This window comes from Denticeps clupeoides, chromosome 20 (genome assembly GCF_900700375.1).
Source record: "Denticeps clupeoides chromosome 20, fDenClu1.1, whole genome shotgun sequence".
NCBI lineage: Eukaryota > Metazoa > Chordata > Actinopteri > Clupeiformes > Denticipitidae > Denticeps > Denticeps clupeoides.
In genome coordinates, this window is record NC_041726.1 from 17,408,096 (window position 1) to 17,431,566 (window position 23,471).

At 40.8% G+C, this 23,471-nt stretch overlaps 2 protein-coding genes across 2 annotated transcripts; both read left to right on the top strand.

Moving 5' to 3' along the window:
* Window positions 1-333: 333 nt before the first annotated feature.
* Window positions 334-10,429, top strand: mapk15 (mitogen-activated protein kinase 15). The gene is made up of 14 exons (XM_028963637.1): window positions 334-597; window positions 1,163-1,261; window positions 1,360-1,389; window positions 2,580-2,670; window positions 3,001-3,131; window positions 3,212-3,375; window positions 3,630-3,769; window positions 4,471-4,528; window positions 4,729-4,866; window positions 6,394-6,499; window positions 6,688-7,036; window positions 7,235-7,323; window positions 7,444-7,596; window positions 10,015-10,429. The coding sequence occupies exons 1-14, from the start codon at window positions 538-540 to the stop codon at window positions 10,189-10,191; spliced, it is 1,785 nt and encodes a 594-aa protein (XP_028819470.1). The 5' UTR covers window positions 334-537; the 3' UTR covers window positions 10,192-10,429.
* Window positions 10,430-10,712: 283 nt separating this feature from the next.
* Window positions 10,713-22,856, top strand: grinaa (glutamate receptor, ionotropic, N-methyl D-aspartate-associated protein 1a (glutamate binding)). Its single transcript, XM_028963390.1, has 7 exons — window positions 10,713-10,846; window positions 18,391-18,712; window positions 18,807-18,925; window positions 18,993-19,193; window positions 19,400-19,528; window positions 20,079-20,222; window positions 21,450-22,856. The coding sequence occupies exons 2-7, from the start codon at window positions 18,409-18,411 to the stop codon at window positions 21,597-21,599; spliced, it is 1,047 nt and encodes a 348-aa protein (XP_028819223.1). The 5' UTR covers window positions 10,713-10,846; window positions 18,391-18,408; the 3' UTR covers window positions 21,600-22,856.
* Window positions 22,857-23,471: the final 615 nt, after the last annotated feature.

Genomic DNA, 23,471 nt, shown 5'->3' on the forward strand with positions numbered 1-23,471 from the left:
TAAACTTTAGTCTCTGGACTAAAAGGTCCTAACCAGAATATACAATAACTTTAATTTAATTAGCTGTTGAATTTTAACTTATTTATATTCGCTGAAGTAACTGTTTCATTTTGTCAGTTCAATAAAGAACAATTGAACTGGAAAACGTGACCCTGCTGCTATTATTGCATCAGCTTATGTATAATTTTAAAATTATTGTCTATTATTTCACTTTTATGTGCAACAAGAAGCTTTGATGAGCATGAATAACGAGGTAATAAAAATGAAGGGTTCCCCAATGGAAGCGTTGGCAGGGAGCGCGCCTAGGAGCCTGGGCGTGAACGCGCAGTCGCGTTTCCACAGCGACGAAAGATCGCAGCGCGCGCACAGGCTGGTCTGAGTTTCTCTACGCTTCTTGATGAGAATCATCAATTAATGGAGCAGGGAGGCCGGCTGACCGGACTATAGTGTCGCTCTTGTCACTTCCGAGTACGGTACGGAGTTACTGAAGAAGCCTTCACTTAATTTCACTTCCGCCTCGGGCCGTGCTGGAGCGTCATGGAGGTTGAAGACCACATTTCACTCCGGTATGAAATAAAGAGGAGGCTTGGAAAAGGGGTGAGTAGTTCCTCTACTAGCGTTTCGATATTTATTTTCTCTATCCATCAAGAAATACACAAAAAACAGACCAACATAAACCAGAAAGATATTAGTCTTAAAACACCAGCATCTGTCTGTCAGAACACTGACTTAGACATATTCATCCAATTGGTTGTAGTTTTATTATTATTATGCCAGCAATAATAATTTTATAAAACATATTTTAGAGTGCTCAATCCTTTTCCATAATTGATTAGTCCTGTTACTCAGGGTCCTGGGATGCTGGGCACAGAGCAGAGTGCTAGGCCTGTGAAATGACCTCTGGTATCAGTGGCCACACATTTATTTTGGTTTCACTGTGGGATAACATGGCAACTTTGTTCATCTGGTTAACCAATATTACACATTATTTTAACATTCTTCAGTCAGAACCATTGCTATCATCAAAGGGTCAGAGATTAATTAGTCCTCACTGTGAATGGGAGGTGTTAGCATCTCCTTCCTCCTCATGAACGCTGCTAAACAGGCATGGTTTGGTACCAATTGTCCCCGGTGGATGACCTGTGTCTGCTTCTCTGTCCAGGCCTATGGGATTGTGTGGAAGGCTGTTGACCGGACAACAGGAGAGACTGTCGCAGTGAAAAAGATATTTGATGCCTTCAGAAACAAGACTGATGCTCAGGTGTGTGTGTATGTCTGTGTATGAATTGTGTAAGAATTAAAGGTGTTACTAATACATTGTCAATTACTTCTATTAAGCCGTGTTTTATTCTCCCACAGAGAACGTTCAGAGAAATCATGTTTCTTCAGGTAAGCAGTCTCATGTTTACTGTTTTGTTCTCCAGATGAAAAACTCTTTCAGGTCTAAAATAAGTGTCCTCTGACCAAAACCCAACCTCACTTTCTAACACACAACCACCGCTTTAATGCCTCAAATGAGTGAGATTCCTCAACCAACACCAAATTACCAACTTTTTACTCAAGATGACACAATGTACAAACTTGATATTGTTTCAAATATGCCCTATATCACTCATTGTCAAAATAATAGATTGGTGTAGAACACTTCTCTATTTGAGACTGTTTTTTTTCTCCACCTTTGCCAGAGATTGTGCTTGTCACTTATTATGGCAAGTGCTAACATATATGATGACAACATTAAAAGCCCTAAAATGGAACCCTGTACTCAAGCAGCAGTTAAGGAAGCGGCCCTGTAATCAGACGGTTGCCAGTTGAAATCCCGATCCGCCCAGGTGCGACTGAGGTGCCACTGAGCAAAGCACCATCCCCACACACTGCTCCACGGGAGTAGTGTGTGGGGCTGCCCACTGCTCACTCACTGCTCATGGCTGCCCACTGCTCACTCAGGGTGATGGGTTAAATGCAGAGGACATTCTAAGTATTTTCAGAGGAATTCCAATTAATGTTTACAAAGGGAAATAAATATTTATTTTATGGCATTGTAATGCACAGCCTCTATTTATCAGAAATCCCTCTAAAACAAGGTGTTTTTTTCTGTACTAGATACTGTTGCTAAAAGCCTCATCAGATGCTGAAAGCCTTAAAGCATGATTAACAAATTATAGATTATTCAAAACACTGACCATGTTACTCCAATGTCATGTGCATCTAATTGGATTCCTGAACCTTTTAGAACAGAACACTAAATGGACTAGCACGATCATATATTATTGTAAATTGATTTTATGTTACTATCTCTTGTGTAAAGTACTTAAATGTTTTAATGTTTGATCTAAAATGTCTGAAACACAACCTGTCCCTCGCTGCCTCAAAATATTACTTCACATAATAGCACATAATCTCTACCATAAAGCAACCGTTCCCGTCACCCAACAACACCTTAAGGTCAAAACTGCAACTCTCCCTGATATCATCTCACCGCATAAAACTCTGCTTCCCAACATCATTTCACATTTATACTCAGACAGTGGGTGAAGGTCACTCTGTATTTTAAAATGTATTAAATTGTCTACCTGCAGGAGTTTGGAGCTCATCCCAACATTATCAAACTGCTCAATGTCATCAAAGCGCAGAATGACAAAGACATTTACTTGGTCTTTGAATACATGGGTGAGGTTTCCACTACAGGGTTGCACCATTGATACTTTGGCATCTGTATTAAATTGTGCAGCACCACTAAAGATTACTACTCAGGCTTTATATGTCAGTTATTTTGTTTGGATTAACATGTTGTGTGGCACTGTAGATTTTCTTCCCTTTTACTCTCTAAAACCAGAATTCACATATATCCAGCTTTAGTCATAAATACACACAAACATCTCAGTATCTAGTGAGGCACACGTATAGCTCTGTTTCATTTGAATGTAAATGAAATTTAATTTACACATTTTTACCTAACTAGATTATACATGTAAACATGGTTTTTAATTGTCCTATCAGACACAGACCTTCATGCCGTGATTAAAAAGGCCAATATTCTCAAGGATGTCCACAAGCGCTACATCCTATACCAGCTGCTGAAAGCCACCAGGTACCTCCACTCCGGCAATGTCATCCACCGGGACCAGAAGGTGCTTTAGACTCCTGAGAAACTCTGATGATGACTCTTCATTTTTCTGTTGCTCAATAAGGTCATTGCTTCTCTTCCTAGCCTTCCAATATCCTGCTGGACACAGACTGTTTCGTGAAGCTGTGTGACTTTGGCCTGGCACGCTCCCTGTTCCAGATGTACGAGGATGCTGGAAATCCTGCCCTGACTGAGTATGTGGCGACACGGTGGTACCGTGCTCCCGAGATCCTACTGGGATCTAACAGGTACTGTGAATTACCTGAGCCAGGCCATTACTCTGAATTGTATCAGAATGTACACGATTACAAATTAACAGTAGCTTTTCATTCCAAAACCTACCTCAATGAAGCTCATGTTTATCTGACCCTACAGTGAGAATGGCAGGTTAGAAGCTGTGTAGGGAAACCTATATTGGCCTGTATTGTTCTGTTTCTATAATACACAAGGTGCTATCTGTGACATGATGTTGAGGATGAGTGTTCCTCTCTGGGTGGTGAAGGTATACTAAGGGAGTGGACATGTGGAGCATTGGTTGCATATTGGGAGAAATGCTGCTTGGAAAGCCTCTGTTCCCAGGAACTTCCACCATCAACCAGATTGAGCAGATCCTGAGAGCCATCCCCCACCCAACTCCAGAGGGTGAGTTTGGGTGTTAATATCTGATGAATGCTTTTTGCATTTTGGAAGTACAGATTTCCTGGATATTGTTAGTGTTTTTTGCTGTTTTGTTGCTGTTGAGACCCTTTTGGCTGATCTCTTGAACAATGTGGCCTGCTGATTCTTTAGACAATGTTCTGCTGGGAAACCTTGGGCCTTGCATTCATTTTGATGTTGCTTTGACATGAACCACATACATGAACATGAACATTGTTGAACAAGTACTCTGAAAATGTGCATTCTAACAGAGTTAATATATGTGAAATTGACACCATACAGTGTTAAAGACCAGCTTATACAGGTATCAAATGCACATGTCAAGAGTTCAAATGAGGAGCACTGTTTCCAACATTTACTTTCATTAATTGTTTTGGCAAGAGCACAACTGTCAAACCTTCATAAAGATAAAAGACCATCCCAATATGGGTGTGCCTCTCCAGGTCATTTGACTTTGCACAAAAAAGTTTTATGCACAATATTATGTGCATGATCTATTTCCATATCAATTCCAGTTTTATCATACTCCTCATAACAATTAGGTGCAGTTAAGAGTCTGTAAACTGCTAAGCTGTCCTCTGAACAGAATAGTGATTTGTACGTATGTGGGAAGATTCATGCCTTGAAAGATCATTCCATAAATCTAAACCACTGACCTTTGATCATCTGATATCTGTGATTTTCAGATGTGCTCTCAATTGAGTCAGAGTATGGAGCTTCCGTCATACAGAGGATGATGCTCAGGTGTGGGTGGAGCTGTAGATAATTTTTACTATTTTGTAGTGAACAGTGGATGATATATAATAATCCATATATATATATATATATATATATATATATATATATATATATATATATATATGTATATATGTGTGTGTGTGTGTGTGTGTGTGTGTGTGTGTGTGTGTGTGTGTGTGTGTGTGTGTGTCTGTCTGTGTCATAAGGCCTCAGGTTACTCTGGACAAGTTGCTGCCGAGTTCTGCTTCAGCAGATGGGCTGGACCTGCTGAAGAAGCTGCTGGTGTTTAACCCAGAGAAACGTCTGACAGCAGATCAGGCTCTGAAGCACCCATATGTCTCCAAGTACAACCAAGTCTTTCTACTATTACACATTATAGCAATGCATTGTAAAATATAATTCAGTAGAAAAAGTTGGAGTGGCCAGGTCACACAAAGATTTTCTATTGGATTTAGGCCTGGGCAAGGCTGTTCCAATACTTTGTCATTGATCTGGGGTCATTGTCATGTATTATTCTTCATCTTCAGCTTTGTTGCAGACACCTGGAGGTTGTGCACCAAAAGTGACTGGTAATTGGAACTGTTCATAAATTGATCCACCGTTTAAAAAAGTTAAAAAGAATAATTATGGAAGATGCAATAGAGTAGGTGTTTGTGGAAGAGTTTGGGTTCAAATCTCCTGGACACAGCAGACAATCAATCGTCTAATCATCTTCAGTGTGAATCAATAAAGTGTTCCATTATAAACAGTGTCCCTGCCCCCCAGAGCAGCTGGCTTTTAAAAATATTTCATTTAACAATAATCAAAATTATGAAATGGTACGAATTGAACCAACAACAACTAAAAGCGGAAGCTAACATCCTTTTATGTAATAAAATAGGTGCTGGGAGGGGTGAAACACAAGGCACAGGAGCACAAAATTATGAACCCTGGCACAATGGCTGAAATGTAAACAAGAAAAACTGAATCACTCAACATCAATACAGGATAGGGGAGTGAGGCAAAACACAACTGGTGAGTTGTGGTCCTAATCAACCCAAACTGGTCTTAAGTACATTGGTGCCACCTAGGGTACCACAGGGGAAGAAAGGAAACATGGACTGGATGAGAAGTCATGTGCAAACTCCTCTACATTGGCTGAAACTTGCCAAACCACTATTTCAAACCGGCACTATATTTGGCCATATAATTTAATTAAATGTAGAAAACGTAATAACCTTGGGCACTCTCAAACAATATCAACCTCAGGGCACTCTCAATCACTTCATCTTTTTGTCCAGGATGGACAGCAACCCCATGGCAAGATACCACGACCACCATGCTTCATCATGGGTCTGGTGTTCTTTTGGTGATGTAAAGTGTTGTTTTTGTGGAAAACATACTTTTTAGAATTTTGGAATTGAAATAAACCTTGATCTCATCAGACCTTAACACATTTTCTCTCATATTTTTGAGAATATCAGAATATTTATTTACTTTTTTTTTGCCACCATTACATATCTTGTGGTTTTCCATGATCTCAGTTTTCACTTCCTGCAGGAAATGTTGGAATGCTTTTGAGGCTGAGGTGTGGTTGTGGACTGGCCAGAATCAATAAAGTTCATTGAGCATCGAGGCTTTGGGCTAAATGGGGTAGTGGTGGCCTACTGGGTAAGGAAACTGATCCGTAATATCAGAAGGTGGCAGGTTCAAATCCTGAACTGCCAAGGTACCACTGAGGTGCCACTGAGCAAAGCACCGTCCCCACACACTGCTCATCAGGCACCTTTCATGGCTGCCCACTGCTCAACAAGGGTGATGGGTTAGAAGCAGAGTACATTTAATTATCACAGTTTTACAATGACAATCACTTTGCTTGGTTCCTTGTATAGATTTTATAACCTGGCCAGTGAACCCAGTTTGGATTTTGATGTCATCCTGCCAGTGGACGATGATGTGCAGCTCTCAGTCACACAGTACCGCAACAAACTCTACCAGGTACATCTGGCTCACACAGCATACTCTTAAAACCTGCAAATTCTTCTACATACATACATATATAATCATCCATGTAGAATAATATTCTGCAGCAGTAATTAAATTAAAAAATCTGCGGTAGAGAACATTACTCCTAAAATGAGTCTAAAATAGATTATTCTCTTCCACTCTATACTGTCCTGGTGCAGATGATTACTGAGATGGGTTGCAGTACGATGCCTGTACAGAGGTGCGGTCACCCCCGACAGAAGACAGAGATTGGGGTCCTGGCTGCACCAGAAGCAGAACATGCCAACCATAGGCAGGAGATCCAGAGCAATGCAAACTCGGAAACCCTGAACTCAGCCAAAGAGGACAGGACGAGGAACGAAGGATTTTGTTCACCACTGGATAAAAAAGCATCAAAACCTGCTGGAACACAGCCTGCTACTGAGATGAAGGGTCCAGCACACACACACATGCTATCCCAGGATCGAAATGTCCTTATGAGCCCCAGTGGAGGGAAAACCATTTACAATCCCATCACCCACACTCCCAGTGAGTAAATAAACAGAATATGGAATGGGTCAACACCCAAACAAAAGCAGACAGACTGACAGATGAGTCATACTAAACATAGACAGACATGAACACACCAATTAAAAGGTCACATACAAATGCAGACAGAATTATGCCCATTCACTACATTATACGCCATTCATCACCTGCCTTTTTTCACCCCTCCTTTTTCCACAGTGCCCTCTCAACCTCAGAACATGGGACCAGCCAGCAAGAAGCCCAGCAGCTCTGAAAACATGACAATTTTACCAGAAGAATGCATTAATGTCTGAACTGATCTTCATAACCATCCATGTTGTGTCCTACATTGATTATTTTAGTAATTTTTGGACTGAAATGTGGAGGCATGTATTCACTGATTTAAACAATCTGTCTGTTTCTCTCAGAGAGGAAATCAGTTTCCGGCACGTGGCTGCTCAGCCCCAATGGGACACACACGCTCCTTCTCTTTTACCCTCTCCCAGCCCCTCAACAATCTCCTAATCCGCAAGGATGAGCCTGCAGTGCCTTCTGGAATCAGTGTCACTTCTGCACACCTAGTAAGAATGTCACCATCTTACAATATGCCACGACTTACAATAAGTAGTTACTGCTTTGCCACATATTACTGCAAACTCTAAAAGGGCCTCACTCACAGGCCCTGATATGATTGGGGGTATTTAGTCATGTACAATGCTTCCGTTGTCCATGGGCTGCCTCTGCCTCAACTCTGTTTTTCTTTCCTGCATAAGCAGCCTGCACTAACATGTCAATGCACTTGGTCAGTGGTGTTTGAAAGATGGAAAGTAGAAAGAGGAAGAGTGGCAGAGTTCTCCAGGCCGGTCTTGATAGCGGTCTCGATGGGATAGGACAAAAGACAAAAAAAATTAATTATTATTTATTATTTTCCTGTTTTTTTTTTTTCACTGACATTTTTTTTAATTGGCCATTTGCGAGGAGAGGGAGTGCTAGAAATGTGCCTGGCTGTTTACTGATTTAGTGGAATCACTTTGACGGAGACAGCTGGGACAATGTCTACATTCACCATCTGGAGAGAATGCACCATGAAAAGTAATATAACTAACTACAAGACCATTGACTCTGCATTTCTTGTCGTCAAACCATGAGGAAAAAATATTAAATATGACAAAGAATATCGTGTATACACACATATTACAGTCGATTGTTCAGGGGGAGATATTTTGTTTCTTTGCAAGCTGCTAGATACTACTACAGATCCCCTTAAGTGGCATGAAAAATTATCCTGTGCACTAGGGGTGTTAGAAAATATTGATACAGCAGTGTATTGTGATTTTTTGTGTGGTTATATTGTATCGATATAGGGACATCAAATATCAATATTTTTGTATACAAATTTAGTCCAAAATTCAGTTCTGAGTTATGTTGTTTTGGCTGAATTATTAATTTAATGTTATCCACACACAAATCATACACAGTATCAGGTATATCAGCTTTGTTTTTACATTTTCAGTAAACAGTAGAATATGTACAATATTGCAATCATGATTTAATGATATGTATCGTATTGTGAGATCCTTTTCAATACACTCCCCTACTGTGTTTATCTTGTTATTATCTTGTGCCACAGTCTTTGGGCACAAGTTTAGGACAGTTATTTAATATTTCTGAAGCTTAGCAAAATTTGCCTCTAATAAATCTCCAGTCAATGCTTATTTTGTAATAATTCAAATTATTTTTCATGAGAAGCCATACATTTATTAATACGCTTGTCATATGAATCATTGTATAATAATTAGGTCACCTTGAGAAGTTAAGTTTCTTTTTATGGCTGTATGCTGACCCCTCAGAAACTCAGCTAATACAATTCTAACTTCTACTTTTTAAGGCCATTTTCTCTGCACTTTGTGAACATCCATCTATAACATGCATTTTTCCCAGACCTTGTTATTGTTCCTGGATTAAGTCAGTAGCACAAGTCTGACCTAAGTTTGTGTAGTCCTTCCGTCGGGTAAGCCTATAATCTTTCACTATGCACAGAAAATTAGTCATCTGATTACAATCTCGTATCATGTGCAGGAGCAGCAACTATTTCATTGTATGAAATCCCAAAATGAGTCCTCTCCATCATGGGGTGTGTAACTTGGGTTTTTAGATGTAAATGAATGAAAAATGTAAATAAATTATTTGACACCCAAGTTAAGTAATTATCAAGTCAATTAATTAGATTCATAGATTCTTATATGGTTGAAAAGGATGTGTTGTAAAGACATTTAGTCCAAAAGTAGAATAATAATGTGCCTCATGTTGACACTGAATTGCAAGGCTTTATAGAACACTGCACCATTGTAGACTTAACATGTAAGGTTAAATCTACATGATTTTAATAAAAATAGGTAATGATCTAAAGTGGGCCGGTCTTGGGCATGAAACTTGAGTGCTGAAACCCTCACACATTTTCTGTGTTTTTTTTTGTTGTTGTCAAATTGTGAATCCCTGTGGGCTGCAGATCTTTCCAAAAGGCATCCCATGGCTGAAAAAAGTAGAGCAAATATTCTACATGGATTCTATTTCATTCTGCTCAAATATGCTTGTACTCTTTTATCCACATCCTACAACATATTTTTATTTAGTGAACATCTAGTAATCTAGACATTCACCTCTTATTTGAAAATCAGTAATTTGAATTTGATAATAATAATTATTGCATTATCCATTATACATTTAAGTGTTTAATTGATTTGATTTCCAAATTGATGGGTTAATATATATTGTGTGAAGACATATCCTCTAAATAGTGGTCCAAAAACAGATTAAAACAAAGTTCTGGTCATATAATCTTATCTGTCAGTCACATATTGCTACTGTTTCCTTATACTCTAGCAGAAACTGTCCATATCTGTCCAAATAAATAAAATTAAATATCCCAGCTGCTCAGAGTGAAGTTTCTAATGCAATGAATTTCTGAAGTGCTGATTCACTTATTGCTTGTCTTTCAGAACCAACGCTTGCTACCTCGACAGCAACTGCGCTTCAGTAAGAAAGTATTCCAGAGCAACTGCAATGTGGGGACCGCTGGAGATGCCCGGGCCAAACTGGGCAGTTACTCCCAGGCCTATGGCACCATCAACAAGACCGAGCTGGAGAACTTGCTAAGGGGCTGTCACCAGCATTAACCCATACAATCCTGAACAACACATGCAGCAACAATTCACAGCTGGACTATAAGGAGCATAGACACTTTATCTGCCTCTTCCACATCCTCATACAAAATATACAGGGATGCTTGAGAATGTTGCTGTGGAAACTGGTACTTTTGACCTGATCATTCACCAGACTGCCTTGAAACAATTTACTTCTAGAAATAATGCGTGTAACATAACATTTAACCCAATAAAACACGTCTATACAGCTGTTATTTGGGCTGTGTTTTTAATTAAGGAGACATATTTCAAGTTGTGTTACCAGAATACATTTTTAACAGTATTTGTTTGTGTATGGGTTTGTGACAAGAATATTTCAACTGTAATGTTTTCTGGGCCTGAAATGAGAAATGTTTTATTTTTAACCCCTTTGTCCACTCCATTTTTTTCTCAAATCAATGCGTCCAGTTTACCTATAATGGGCCTTTTTTCAATCTCAGTTACCCCAACATTATTACATTATCTTTCTCGTCGTTTTCCGGTTCGTGTTGAACATGTGTCATATGAGAGCGTCTTGTCGTGACGTCAGACGCAGTGTTTCGTGGCGTCAGACGCAGCGGGAAGGGGCAGCAGCAGCAACATTCGGTGCTGAGACGCGGAGACACGCGAACTGTGAAGCGGATAGTGGGTGAGTGTGTTGTGTGTGTATGATGTTTCTACGACGTGTGTACGACGTGATTACGACGTGTATAATGTGTGTGTACGGTGTTTACACTAGCTACCGCCCGGGCCTGTCCGTCCGGCCTGATCGCTGCTCCTCTACTCACTAGCTAATGCGCAGCTAATGCGTGTAAGCTACACACAACACACAAACTAACACAACTGTCACAGCTAGAGCTGCCTGGATCAGATATCGGCATCCTGTGCTTGTCATGCTGGGTGAACTAGACGATGGTTGTAGTTGTCCTGCTGAAATCACGTGATTTTGGGTTTCGTTGTGGTTGTGACGTTATTGCTCACGCAACCTTTTCACATTTTTTTTACATCCTTCAACTCCGGCCGCATTTTCACCTCCCTGAAATTCAGTCTGTGTCTTTCCGCTGCCGTGTGTGTTTGTGTTGTGGAGTATGGCTGAATGGACCCCCGTGTGTTTTTATGTTCCTCGCTGCGCATTTTGCGGCGATCCACCGTCTGCTCATCGCGCTGCGCCGTGCGCTTCGTGCTTATTATGTATTTTTATTACTGTTTCATCCTTTCCTTCGCGTCGTTTTTGTAGATGGATGCAGGGCGTTTCACCGTAAGATACACAAATATACATGATATAACGGACGCGTGTATCGTTCTACTCCACTAAATGTCTAAAACTGTAACAGTTGAGGATTTATACTGTATAAAGTTGTTGTATGGTGTTGGTGTATTTTATCATCACTGAACAGAGGTTTCTCAGATAGGATGCTGAAATCATGGTGATTTTCAGCTTCTCTGTACTGATATCAGATCTTATTTTCCCCCTTTTATTTTTGTTTTGTTAAAGAGTGGTTATAATAAAAACAGAGAATATAAATAATATTGTAACAAAGTGACTCAGTAATTCCTTAAAATTCTTGTAAATATCAGTTTGTATTTGTTTTGTGTTGAAATTCTGTCAGAATATGATCGGCATCATGATCATGGTGTTTTGGTGGCTGGAGGTGTTGGTGAGGAATGTCAGAGGTTCTAGTGGAATGTGTGGATCTGTTTATTGTCGATATCCCCTGGTTGCCTGTGATATTTTGAATGGTGACGATGACCGGTTGAGTATTGCTGTCTTTGTGAAGACATTTGTCTCATTCTATAAAACATAAACATGGATAATTTTTTATGGTTTGCTCAGCCTGAGAAAGGCACAAGAGATTTGATTTTTATTTTTCTCACTATCAGAAATAATAAAGAGCATGTGAAATTGTGTGAAGTCTGCATGATATCTCTCACAGCAGTCTGCAGAGTCTCTTCCAGAAAACAGCACAAACTCTTTCCATAAAAGCAACTTTATTTAGTTTTAGTTCAATTTCCTCATCGAGTGTAAATTCACCATGTACTACAGATAGGGACTGTTTTTGTATCCATTATTGAGGCTGATATTCTGAATATCCCCTTAGATCACACGCACCTGTTTGCCTGTTGCTTTAAGGTTAATTTTTAATGATGATTATCTGGGAAACACCTTGCAGGCCTGTTGGTTCAGCTCATGAAAGTGAAATGATTGTCATTGTGATACACTGCACATGGTGACACAACAAAATGTGTCCTCTGTATTTAATCAATTACCCTTAGTGAGCAGTGGGCAGCCAGGGGAGCAGTGAGTGGATATGGTACCTTGATCAAGGCCAATTTGAACCCACAACCTTTGGGTTACCAGTTCGCTTTGCCTACCCAGTAGGCTACCATTGCCCCATTGCATTGACTGCTTGTCTGTTGACTTAGTTGACTTTCAGGTCTACTCTGGACCTACGGTTGAGCTGGACCAATGTGAACCAAAAACATTCCAATTTACCAATCTGATAGATGTAGGATTTTTCAAAAATAGACTAATAATTCCTTCTGTGGACAACCTACCCTATGTTATCTCATTCTATTACTGTAATTTATCGTAAAGGACAGTGGGCATTTTCAAATTATACCCAGTGTCAGAATGAAAAACAGGCCATTATATGAATGAGCCAGAATTAGTCAGCAGGTCTAATGCAATGAAAATGCTGAGTCAGTAGAATGTTGGAAAGGCATGTGCTGATGTTGGATCAGGTCCTTCCAAGTTGCATATCTTTACCTCTATTTAGAGTCTAAAGAAAAGACTGATCAGAGACCAGCCTTCTGGGATACTTTTGGGCACAATCACACCTTCATGAGTCAGTTAATAAGATGGATGGTTTTCCAGTTTATTAAACTGAGCTGGAATGAAGTAAGTACACTAACAGGATTGAGGAGACTTATCTATGTGGTTCCATTTGAACTGAGTGTATTTGGAACATAAATCATTTGTATTTTGTTGTCTACTGAGCTGAAATTCTCAATACCTCAGTACATGTCTTAATAATAAATTTGCAACTATTTGAGGAATCTGTTCTATATGTATGAAATGTAGTGTAATCTTGTTCTTGCTTACCTTTCTGTTGTTCTGTAGTCCTCACACTTACAATTATTGTAAAGTATGCCCTTTGTCTTTACTGTCCCATCATCTGTATCCGATGAACTACACCTGTGACACAATAAAACATACATTTTTGTCATTTTGTTTTGGTTTGGGTTTTCCTGTAGTCTTTTAAAGGTCTGGTGGTACGTTTATGTTCTGAGGAATAATTCACAATTTCACAAGTTTATTAACTAGTGGTGGGCCGTTATCGGCGTTAACGTGCTGCGTTAATGCAAGACTTTTATCGGCGATAAAAAAAAATATCGCCGTTAATCTATTCACAAAGTTGGGTTGGGAGCTGGGTCTATACTACGCAAGCTTTTGTGCCAGAGTTAAATGGTTACACTAGATTTATAAGTATATTTCATCTTTCTTGTGTCTTTTAGTTTCTTATTTCCTAAAGACTTTTATTTTGTTTTTGAGACCCTGTTCAGGTCTCTTGGACACATGGCCTGAGCTGTGAGAGGTGCGTGGGGTTTGTGTGCCAAAAGTTATTTCTTTCATTTTAATTTATGTACATATTAGGAATATTTTGCATGTGTGTTATTTTGTGAATATTTTTTTAGGTTCTTTTAATACTGTGTATTGTAGAGAGAGGTGCAGAAAGACGCGATGTGCGACGCGATGTTCTGACGCGACCTTGCTTTTTGCACAGAAAATCTCTTGGGTGTCTCAAAGACTTACTTTTAGTAATTATTTGGGTAGCACACATATTCTGAATGCCTTCGGCAGAATTCAAATGAGCCATTTTAAGACGTTTTTAGACGTTTAAATTAAAATGTGTAAATAAAAGTAATCACATCTATAGGTAACACAGTTCTTGTTATCCTTATCTTACATACAGACAAAAAAAATATCAATAATAGTGAAATGTTTAATTTCAAAGTGAAACATACAAACTACTTATAACAACCTGAAATGCCCGGTGCTTTCAAAATACAATATTCTACAAAATTAAATAAATCACAAAAACTCTTTTACATTACTGTCGAACGACAAATCCTGGTAAGGCTAAACAACTGTTTTGATTATATTTGGCCATTATAAAATCCCATATTATAGTTCTTATGTTTAACCAAAACGTTGTTTGGAGGCTGACTTGAACACAGGGATGCATAGCTTTGTTAGCTTAGCTAAGATTAAGATTTGTAAACTGAGGTGAATTTCTTTAGGAAACCTTCATCAAAGTTTGAGGAAAGTTAACTAAACAGCTAAGAACAGTCTAAATAGTTAATGCCTACGTTTAGCCAAAATGTTGTTTGGAGGCTGACTTGAACACAGGAATGCATAGCTTCGCTAGCTTAGCCTAGCTTAGCTAAGGTTAAGACTTATAAAACGGGATTTTATAATAACCAAATATATTCAAAACAATTGTCCAGCCTTACCTATGAAATGTAATCCCCCGGGATCTGGTTTGGAGTGTACAGCGGTTTTTACAGCCCCAAGCAGCACAAGAGTGAGCCATTTTTATGCACTTCTCTCCATAGACATGTATATGCGTCACTCCACAGCACAACCTATCGCAATATGGCGGAGACGTTGACGTACGATGCAGCTCATCATGCCGCGTCTACCCATACGTCTCCGAATCGAAAGTCATGTGACCAAACACGTCACATCCGACTGAAGTGAGACTTCAGTCAGCTCGCAAACTTTGAGAGAATGGATCGGATATGTCGCCGATCCAATCCATGTACTAATCATTTAAATCGCAGCTTTTTGCGTTCATGTAGTTGCACAGACTGACATCGCGATTACGATTGCGATTAGATTAATCGTGCAGCACTAATTGTTATTATTAGGAGCTAAAGAGGTCCTTCAGTCTTCTGTCACTCTTAGGCTCAATAAGCTGTTCCTGCATATCAATTAATAGCTCATTTGCTGTGCACACAAACAGATCTCAAACCCATGCATGAGAGCGATAATCCTCTTTAAAGTACATTGCAAATAGTTTTTTCATTGCTGACAGGTGCTCAGACACTGATTGAAATAGGGAGGAGAAATTGTGTGATGTGCCTGCAACAGTGATAAAGTCTGCCAGGCTGGGGAACATGTCGCAGTTCCCTCAACTGATGCAGCCATGCCATAGGTCTAGTTTTGTGTGAAGGCGTGCACTTTGTCTGCAAGGAGCAAAATATGAGCTTTGCGGCCTTGCAAAGACAGGTTGAGGCCGTTCAAGCGGTCAAATATATGGACCAAACTTTTGACCTTAAACTTTTGAGGCTTGCGCAGCTTCTCGAGGAGAAATCAAACAAATGTGAGGCGTTTTCCTATGTCTATGAGCGCAGCACACACAAATGAACAGAAATTTGAATACAGTTCAGCAACATGCATCACACAAACTGATGACCAAGAGAGCTGACAAATGACCATCACCTCATGATCTAGTTTTATTGTAAAAAATAAGTATTTTACTCCAGTGTTTTTTAGAAAAAGCATCTTTTAAGTGGCCAATTTTGGCAGCTTTAAGATGCTTTCGGACGAAATGCAGGAATGCACTCACGATGTTCTGTGCTTCTTCCCAAATAAAAGAGGAGGTCCTGTTAGATAATGCAGGTCGTGCTTTTCCATGTCTTTGGTTTGGATGGAATATTTATTTTTGGGGGGGATGTTGGGGAAGTCTTGACTGTGGATTAACAGTCACAGAAAGATGTATGCAGCTTTAAAACTAGAGCCCCAGGAGGGTGGTCTGGTGTTTGTAGAGACGTGGACTAATAAGGTCAGCCAATGCTAATGCTAGTGACCCTAGATGTGCTGGGCATCACAACCATGACTGAAACGTTGAACTCATGATGATTGATGGGGAAACTGGACAAAATATCAGCAAATGACTCATTCATTACAAAGTGGGTTCTGAGCTGTTAATGCATCTAAAAAGAAATGGATGTAGAAACTGAAATGGTGAGTGGCAGGATTTAACCTGTGATCTGATTTTGACACAGCTATTATGTGTGTGTTTAGCTATTGTCCATGGGAGCTAGGAAGGAGATGAAGATGTGTGTCTCTGTCTGTAATCCTCTTTAGTCATTTACATTTATAGCCTATGAGAGCCTTCTTTGTGTTATTCTGAGGTCAGTGCAAGACAACTTTGTTCTGATTTGTTCCATATTCTGTGTCAAATTGAATGTTTGTGATGCTGTGTAAATTGTGAAGGTTTGTGTGTTGGCTAGGCCTCTGTTTTGTGTATTACTTTTTTGGGTTTTGTTTGTGTGTGGGTGTCCAAAAGTTTGGACACCTTCTCATTCAATGTGTTTTTATTTTCATGACCATTTACACTGATGTAAATGGCACAGGTATCTCCCAAAAGATAATAAGATGATGTACAAGAAGCATGTTTTGAATTAATGATCGAATATTTCAGACTTTGCTTCTCATTATTTTACACTAAATGAAGGAAACATCATTGTGAAAACATTTAGATACAGCCTTATCATTTCTGAGCAGCCCCAATGCACAGCTGCAGGTCCTCACTGAACTCCTTTGTCTTAGCTTTGACTGTCCACTAGAGGTGTGAACCTTCACTGTTCCCAAGATTTGATATAATTAAGAGTATCAGTGTCTCAAAATCGATGCATGCCATAAATTTTCTACATGGTGACTGGATATTTTCAAATACAACAGTTAAGGTCTCATACATCTGTGTGGACACTTTGATTTGCTACAATGAGTAGAAAAAATTTGTATTGTTCTTTCAAACATTCACTCTGTATCTCACTATGGGAACGCCCTCAGCGTGACCTATCGTGTAAGAACCAATGACACCATGTCTATCGCAGATGGACCAATGGCAGCTGCACATCGGGAGCCCTGTCTCCCTTATAACAGTCCACCGGAATGGGCTTCTCGCACTCTTTCCCCTGAAGATCTGAAGATCCCCAGACTCTCCTCCGTGCCCGGACTGTGGTTGCCCCCCCCTGCTGATAGTTCACAGGCAAGCTGTCAAGGACCTCACAGCAGAACGCAGGGCGCAGTTGCTTTCCTCAAAGTACTGATTCTTCTTTTCGCTTAATTTCTGTGGAAGAATAGTGGTCTCAACCCCGCTATCCTCCAAATACCAGCAAAGCATCAAGGCGAGGGGGTTAATAAATATAACTCTTAACGTGTTGTGGCGAGTGTCCCTGACCATTTTGAGCTCTTAACAAACGTGTATTACGTGCATGGGGGTGAAGCACGCTCAGGCGTCGCTTGCTGACTGGGATGGCTGTGTTCACTGCAAGACCATGGCGTTCAAAATTCAAGAGGTGACTGTGTGTCACCATGGCCATACGTGACAACCCATGTCTGTTACCCAAACCCGCAGTGGAGGGCGCCTTAAACCCCCCCCATCCCGCGCTACCATGAGCTGGGCAGACATAATGGACGTCGAGTCCCCTATGTTGCCCCTGCTGTTTGAGGAGACTCAGGTCTTTTGGAGTACATGGGCCACTCCTGAAGACTTTTTATGACTAGCATCGGCCATCTTTTACGGTGTGTTCTGCTAGGGCAGCAGCATGTCTGCTGACAGAAAGGGACAGAAAGAGACTGAACAGGCTGATCCGGAAGGCCAGCTCTGTTCTAGGATGCCCTCTGGACCCAGTGGAGGTGGTGAGTGACAGGAGAATGGTGGCTAAGCTGTCAATCCTGTTGGACAATATCTCCCACCCCATGCAAGAAACTCTGACAAACTCTGACAACTCTGACAATATCTATTGGCAGTGGCTATTTTAGTCCATTTCTTCTGTGCTTTTGTTTGGTCCAGGAAAAAAAATCCCGTGTAAAAATCACTTCAACATGCTTCGTTGTAAAGCAACACTTTTCCACATTTACTCTTAACATTAATAGCTGTGTAATAAAAACTTGGTTTGTTTTTGTTGGCTCATAACTAAAATGAACGATAGATTGTAGGGGAGTACAAAATACACTCCAACAATACACTCCAATATAGTATCCAGTTACACCTCTGTCCAGTACAGGTGTTGGTTATGTGGACTGGACTGTAGTGCTTCTGTTGCTTATGTTGTTTATGTAGTGGTATGCGCAGGTATTTCTCACCCTCCAAAGTCTTATTGCTTCTGTCTCCTCAGGATCTAACATCAGCAGCCATGTCTCAGGACAAGAATTTTTACCCTGGATATGGGGAGAATAACCCCCTGTACAACAACATGTATGGACCCCCCAACCCAGACGGGTTTGGGATGCCCCCTCCCAACTACACTGGGGGTCCCGCAGCACCTGCGTACCCTGGTCCCACTCCATACGGCCAACCTGGCTTCCCTCAGGGTGCTCCAGGGTTTGCCCCATATCCTCAAATGCCCTACCCTCAGATGCCCTATGCTCAAGGCCTTTATCCCCAGGGACCCTACCAGCAGGGAGCCCCCCAGACAGGATTTGGCCCTGACCCCAGTGGTGAGTATAACCCTGATATTATCCTCAGGTAGTTCGACATTGGAAACCACTTTATATCCAGCCTGGGAATATATGTTGATTCTGCATGCTGCAGTTCCTATGGGCAGCCCTGGCTACCATGGTGATGGAGGTCCCCCTTCCTACAATGACAACGAAGAGTTTACCAGCTCTGGTTGGGAGGACAAGTCTATACGACAGGCCTTCATCCGCAAGGTGGGTGGGAACGAATCTGCCATCTCACCAGTATGACCGTTCACTAACTGTTCTGTGTCCCACTCAGGTCTTCATGGTCCTGACCGTTCAGCTGCTTGTCACCTTCTCCTTTGTGGCCGTCTTCACATTTGTGGATGATGCCAAGTTATTTGTACGGCGCAACCCCTGGACATACTATGTGTCATACGCCATTTTCTTTGTGGCACTCATCGTCCTCAGCTGCTGTGGGGACTTCCGCCGCAAACACCCCTGGAACCTGGTGGCTCTGGTACATCAGTCTGACCTGATTTTTGATCTGGGACTGAGAATCTTTAATGCAGAAAAGTCCTGCCTCTTCAAACTGGATGAATAATCTAGAATTAGAACAAAATTTTAGTTATGCTGGGCATGTCTACATAATCTAACATTTCTATTCTGATGCGCAACTGTCTGTGTTTTACCTGAGCTAATTCCATTCTGAATCTGTTCTTTTAGTCCATCCTGACTCTGAGCCTGTCCTATATGGTCGGGATGATCGCCAGCTTCTACAACACTGACTCTGTCATCATGGCCGTGGGCATCACTGCTGTTGTCTGCTTCACCGTTGTGCTCTTCTCCCTACAGGTCCCCTCCCATCTCACTCTTTTAGAGGTTGCTTGTTGTTGATGTGTAAATATGTAGAACGCTGTAGAAGATTTAGCACATGGGGAGTATTTGATAATATCACGACAGAACCAACAGATCAGATGGTGTAGATGATGCAAATTTATTAGTGTAAACAGTGGCTAAAATGCAGATGCAACAACGGGACTTGAAATGAACATTCGCTCTTGTTCGTACACTGGGCTTTACTTCTGAATATTTGTGCTGATCAGTTGGCCAGATGCATCCATAGGCAGAGCCACAAATATGGCAATCCGGGAGGGACACATGGCACTGATTTTTTTACAAATATTACTTATTTCACACTTATTTCATTAATTTTGCCATTGGATGGCACACTGTACCATAGATTCACTTCTCTGTCATTTAATTTAAGATAATTTAAGAAGAAAACACATTGCTGCACAAATGCTCTAATTCTTTCAGACTGTGTCTGATGTGAGATTGTTCTTCTCTCAAACAGACTAATGGTCTCTGATCTCTCCTTTCATTGTAATCCCTCCCTCAACAGAGCAAGTATGACTTCACTTCCTGCCGTGGGGTTCTGTTTGTGTGCCTGATTGTGCTGCTCCTCTTCTCTATTCTCTGCATCTTCATTCGTCACAAGATCCTCCACATCGTCTATGCATCCCTGGGGGCGCTGCTCTTTACCTGTGTGAGTACCGCTGAACCCGACTAGTAATCACATGACCACCTGTCTGGCAGCTTTCCGAGAGGCTGCTGCTGCTACATTTTGGTCTCACTAACTCACATGTTTACTAGATTCTACTAGTAGCAACATCTGTTCCAGCATTGATCACTGTTCCAGCATTGATCACTGATGAGTACATTTCAGGGTTAAATGGAAAGACTGAGAAATGAGTTCATGAGCTCAATCATGGGGGGAAAAGTGGAACAAGGAGAGGTGAAATGTTAAAATGCAATAAAGAATAATGACTAGAAGAATGACTGGAAAAGGACGTGAATTATCGACCTAGAATGACTGGGTCAGAGAAAGAAGGTTGGTGAAAGGAGATATTGCAGATTCTACAGGTGCAGCCTTGCTTGACCTCAGGTTACCTGATCTCACCTGACAACAGCACAGTTTGCCTCCTCACCTTGCATTCACACTGCATGAGCCTTCCAGCCATGTGGGTAATTTCCAAGATTGTGCAAAAATGTCTCTTGATTTTTTTGACAGTTGACGTTGGGCAGAAGAGGCATTTTGACAGACAAATCTGTTCAAATTTCATCATGTGCATGGAACAGAAAGATTTCAAATATAGATATTTTTTTTTTAAAAACAAGGTTTTCCTGGCCGCAATGTTGGCTTGTTGCTAGTTTAAAACAGTGAAACCACAAAACACATGTAAAGTCAGTGTTTCCTTGTTAAACATTTTGGAGGCATGCTTTAGATCGATGCAACTGCACAACGCTACTAGTGGATATAAGCGCCACAGTGTAGCACAGTGTAGTGGAAGGGACTCCACTATCACAGGCTGGCCTGTCAAATAAACAATTAAAAGGTTCATATTCACCAAAATGTACATTTTAAATACATACCTATTGTATACAGATAGGTGTAATTAGCGTGCCCCAGTGCATGATGCACATTTTCACTGAAACCCAATCTGGTTTGTCAGGTAAACACGCCATCATAACTGTATCTTGTGCCCTGTAAAGGTGAGTAGATGAGCCATTCTGATATTACACTCAGAACACCTCTGAATAACAATTAAGGGAGCTAGGACAAACTATTTCTTGTTTGTAAGAAGTCTGTTCTTTCCTCCATCAAAGTTGCAAAATGAAGTCAAAAATGAAGTTTTGGAGGTTATATATTTAATGAGGTATTTACATATATGTCTGTGTGTGTGTGTGTGTGTGTGTGTGTGTGTGTTTTCAGTTTCTGGCTGTTGATACTCAGCTGCTCCTTGGTAATAAGAAGCTGGCCCTAAGTCCTGAGGAGTATATCTTTGCAGCCCTCAACCTGTACACAGACATCATCAACATCTTCCTCTACATCCTGGCCATCGTAGGCCGCTCCCGAGAGTGAGCACGTTTTCTCAGCTGGAGAGGAGAGTAGGTGCTGTAGCCCATGGTGTTGGGAGGAGTTCAAGATTTTGTTTCTCTGTGCTCTCCTCTTGTGATCTCCTCACATTTTCTCCCTGCACTCCTCCCCACTGTAATTCATTGATGGAGTAGATGCTCGCAGATCTGTGTTCCACTCCCATCCACCAAAACCGCTCTGTGCTGTAGACCTTGCTTACCGATGCAGCAGCATGATGACACACACTGTCCTCTCTCTCTCTCTCTCTCTCACACACACACACACACACACACACACTCACAGGTCCCTTCTGCATGATGGCTGTTCTCAATCAGTTGTAATGCCAGGCCCCGCTACCCTACTCTGTGTGTAGTACCTAGTACAGTGTCATGTGACTCCTGCTCTGGGCATGCCTGCAGACCATGTGCCACCTGCTCCTGGGCATCATGGGGAAAATAAGAGAATGTGCTGACCAACACAAAACTGTGTTTGTGTTGAACACTAATGTCCAGCTGTAGTAAACTAGGAGTTTGTGTTCCACTTTCACTCATTCTTTTGCTCTAAATTCTGCTCTCTTTTTTTTGCTTTTTGGTGTTCTATTTTAATCACCCATATTTGCTTTTAATGTGTATAGGTTGTGTTGCAGACTTTGATTGTCATTTATTATTTTATTGAAATAACATACAGGTCAAAGACATTGTGTGACATGTAGCTGTAATTAGTTCTGCTTTATTTAAATTTAGCCTGTACAGATTGACACTAGAGCCTATGTGTGTGTTTCTGTTTTCAATCTTTCTCCCGACCGTTCATAATCCTCTCCAGCATACCTATTTCTTATAATGTGTTTTCATAAACCATCGCAATCGTTTCTCTACGTGCAGAGCACACAGCCTAGTCAAGTAGGTTCATTACACTCTTCTAACCCTGAAACATGTAAGGGAGATGAGAAGGAGAGTACAGATGCAGCATCTGTTACACTGAACCCAATCTGAATTTGAGGAGGTGACATTGTCTTGGTTTGACGGGGTCACTGGATGACCCCGTGGTTCCACTGGTGCAGCACACCCGTCTTCTACTGTCATTTCATATACCTTTTTCTTTTAATGTTGATTGAGTTAAGGGGCAGGGAGTGTGTTGTGTACAGTGAATGTGTAGCAGACGTTTCAAGCTTTGCCGTTTTGTTTGACCTGTAAATTTGCATTTAACTTAACTAGGGTTGTAGTCCTCTATATTGCTGTATGCTTTTCATGAAAAGAGATTAAATAGAGGAAAAAAAGCACAAGAATTTGTGTCATTTATATTGAACACTCACAGTAGCTATCTGTTTTGGTCTTAAATGTATATATTGGTGAAGAGGGTGGACACTTATACACTGAGCCACACATTGATTTCTGCAGATGATTTACACAAGGTCACAAAACTGCCATAATATGTCCAGATGATGCATTACACAATCTGATCCATGTTCTTGAACACTCACTGGGGTTAGTATTGGGATTATTTATGCATTTCTGCGGTCCCTGTATGTTGATAAAGATTGTAATAGAATTTAAAAATCATCCCATGTTGAAAGTGGGACTTCTACATTTGTATATTTGTAGGTCTTTTGCATATTCTGAAGGCCTTTGAAGCCTTTGTGGTCTTTTACATATTCTGACCCTTCACACAGATCTAAGGACCTTGTAGAGAGAGAGAACACTTCCTAAAACTGCCAGACAGGGCCCAGCAAGTTTTATTAATTGGGAAGGAACCTCAGATTAGAGTATGGGGAGGATTGGGATGTCCCTGAGACACACACACACACACACACATATATATTGTTCAAGCACTGATGTGAATCTAGCCATGCTTAAATTGAAAGTGCACAAATCTTAGATA

Bases quoted from the DNA above. Each gene is read 5' to 3' on its own strand.
- grinaa (XM_028963390.1), top strand. From the start codon at position 18,409: ATGTCTCAGGACAAGAATTTTTACCCTGGATATGGGGAGAATAACCCC. The intron at 18,926-18,992 runs GTGGGTGGGAAC...TGTCCCACTCAG, and splicing joins GACAGGCCTTCATCCGCAAG to GTCTTCATGGTCCTGACCGT. The intron at 19,194-19,399 runs GTACATCAGTCT...CTGTTCTTTTAG, and splicing joins CCTGGAACCTGGTGGCTCTG to TCCATCCTGACTCTGAGCCT.
- mapk15 (XM_028963637.1), top strand. From the start codon at position 538: ATGGAGGTTGAAGACCACATTTCACTCCGGTATGAAATAAAGAGGAGG. The intron at 598-1,162 runs GTGAGTAGTTCC...TTCTCTGTCCAG, and splicing joins AGAGGAGGCTTGGAAAAGGG to GCCTATGGGATTGTGTGGAA. The intron at 7,324-7,443 runs GTCTGAACTGAT...TGTTTCTCTCAG, and splicing joins TACCAGAAGAATGCATTAAT to AGAGGAAATCAGTTTCCGGC.